At 47.6% G+C, this 309-nt stretch overlaps 1 protein-coding gene across 1 annotated transcript in view; it reads right to left on the bottom strand.

Moving 5' to 3' along the window:
* Window positions 1-309, bottom strand: part of LOC119582350 (angiotensin-converting enzyme-like) — a 19,183-nt gene that overhangs the window by 11,790 nt on the left and 7,084 nt on the right. Inside the window, exon 6 of the mRNA XM_037930565.1 lies at window positions 90-246. Coding sequence (XP_037786493.1) covers window positions 90-246 — 157 coding nt within the window. The remainder of the gene's footprint in view (window positions 1-89; window positions 247-309) is intronic.

Genomic DNA, 309 nt, shown 5'->3' with positions numbered 1-309 from the left:
ATACTCATACAGTATAATGCTACACACAGGTATATAGGCATCTGTATCCACACAAATACAATTTTTTTTATCTTCTCATACTAACTCACCAGACAGGTTATCAGAGGATGAGCCTCTACTGTTTGCCTCGGTCTGGGGTGGCTCCTGGTACCCGCTAACCTTTGACCTGCTCTGACATGCGGGCGTCATGGCAGACAGCTGCACGGTGTCACCAATAGTCTCGTGGAAGGCAGAGTTGGCGCCATCCTGAAAGAGAAGTCACAGTGCTTTGGTCAGCTATGGATACTGGGCTTTCCCTCTTATTAGTAG

Source organism: Penaeus monodon, chromosome 15, assembly GCF_015228065.2.
Source record: "Penaeus monodon isolate SGIC_2016 chromosome 15, NSTDA_Pmon_1, whole genome shotgun sequence".
Classification (NCBI taxonomy): domain Eukaryota; kingdom Metazoa; phylum Arthropoda; class Malacostraca; order Decapoda; family Penaeidae; genus Penaeus; species Penaeus monodon.
The sequence above is the reverse complement of the archived record's forward strand: the minus strand, read 5'-3'. Positions and strand labels throughout refer to the sequence as shown.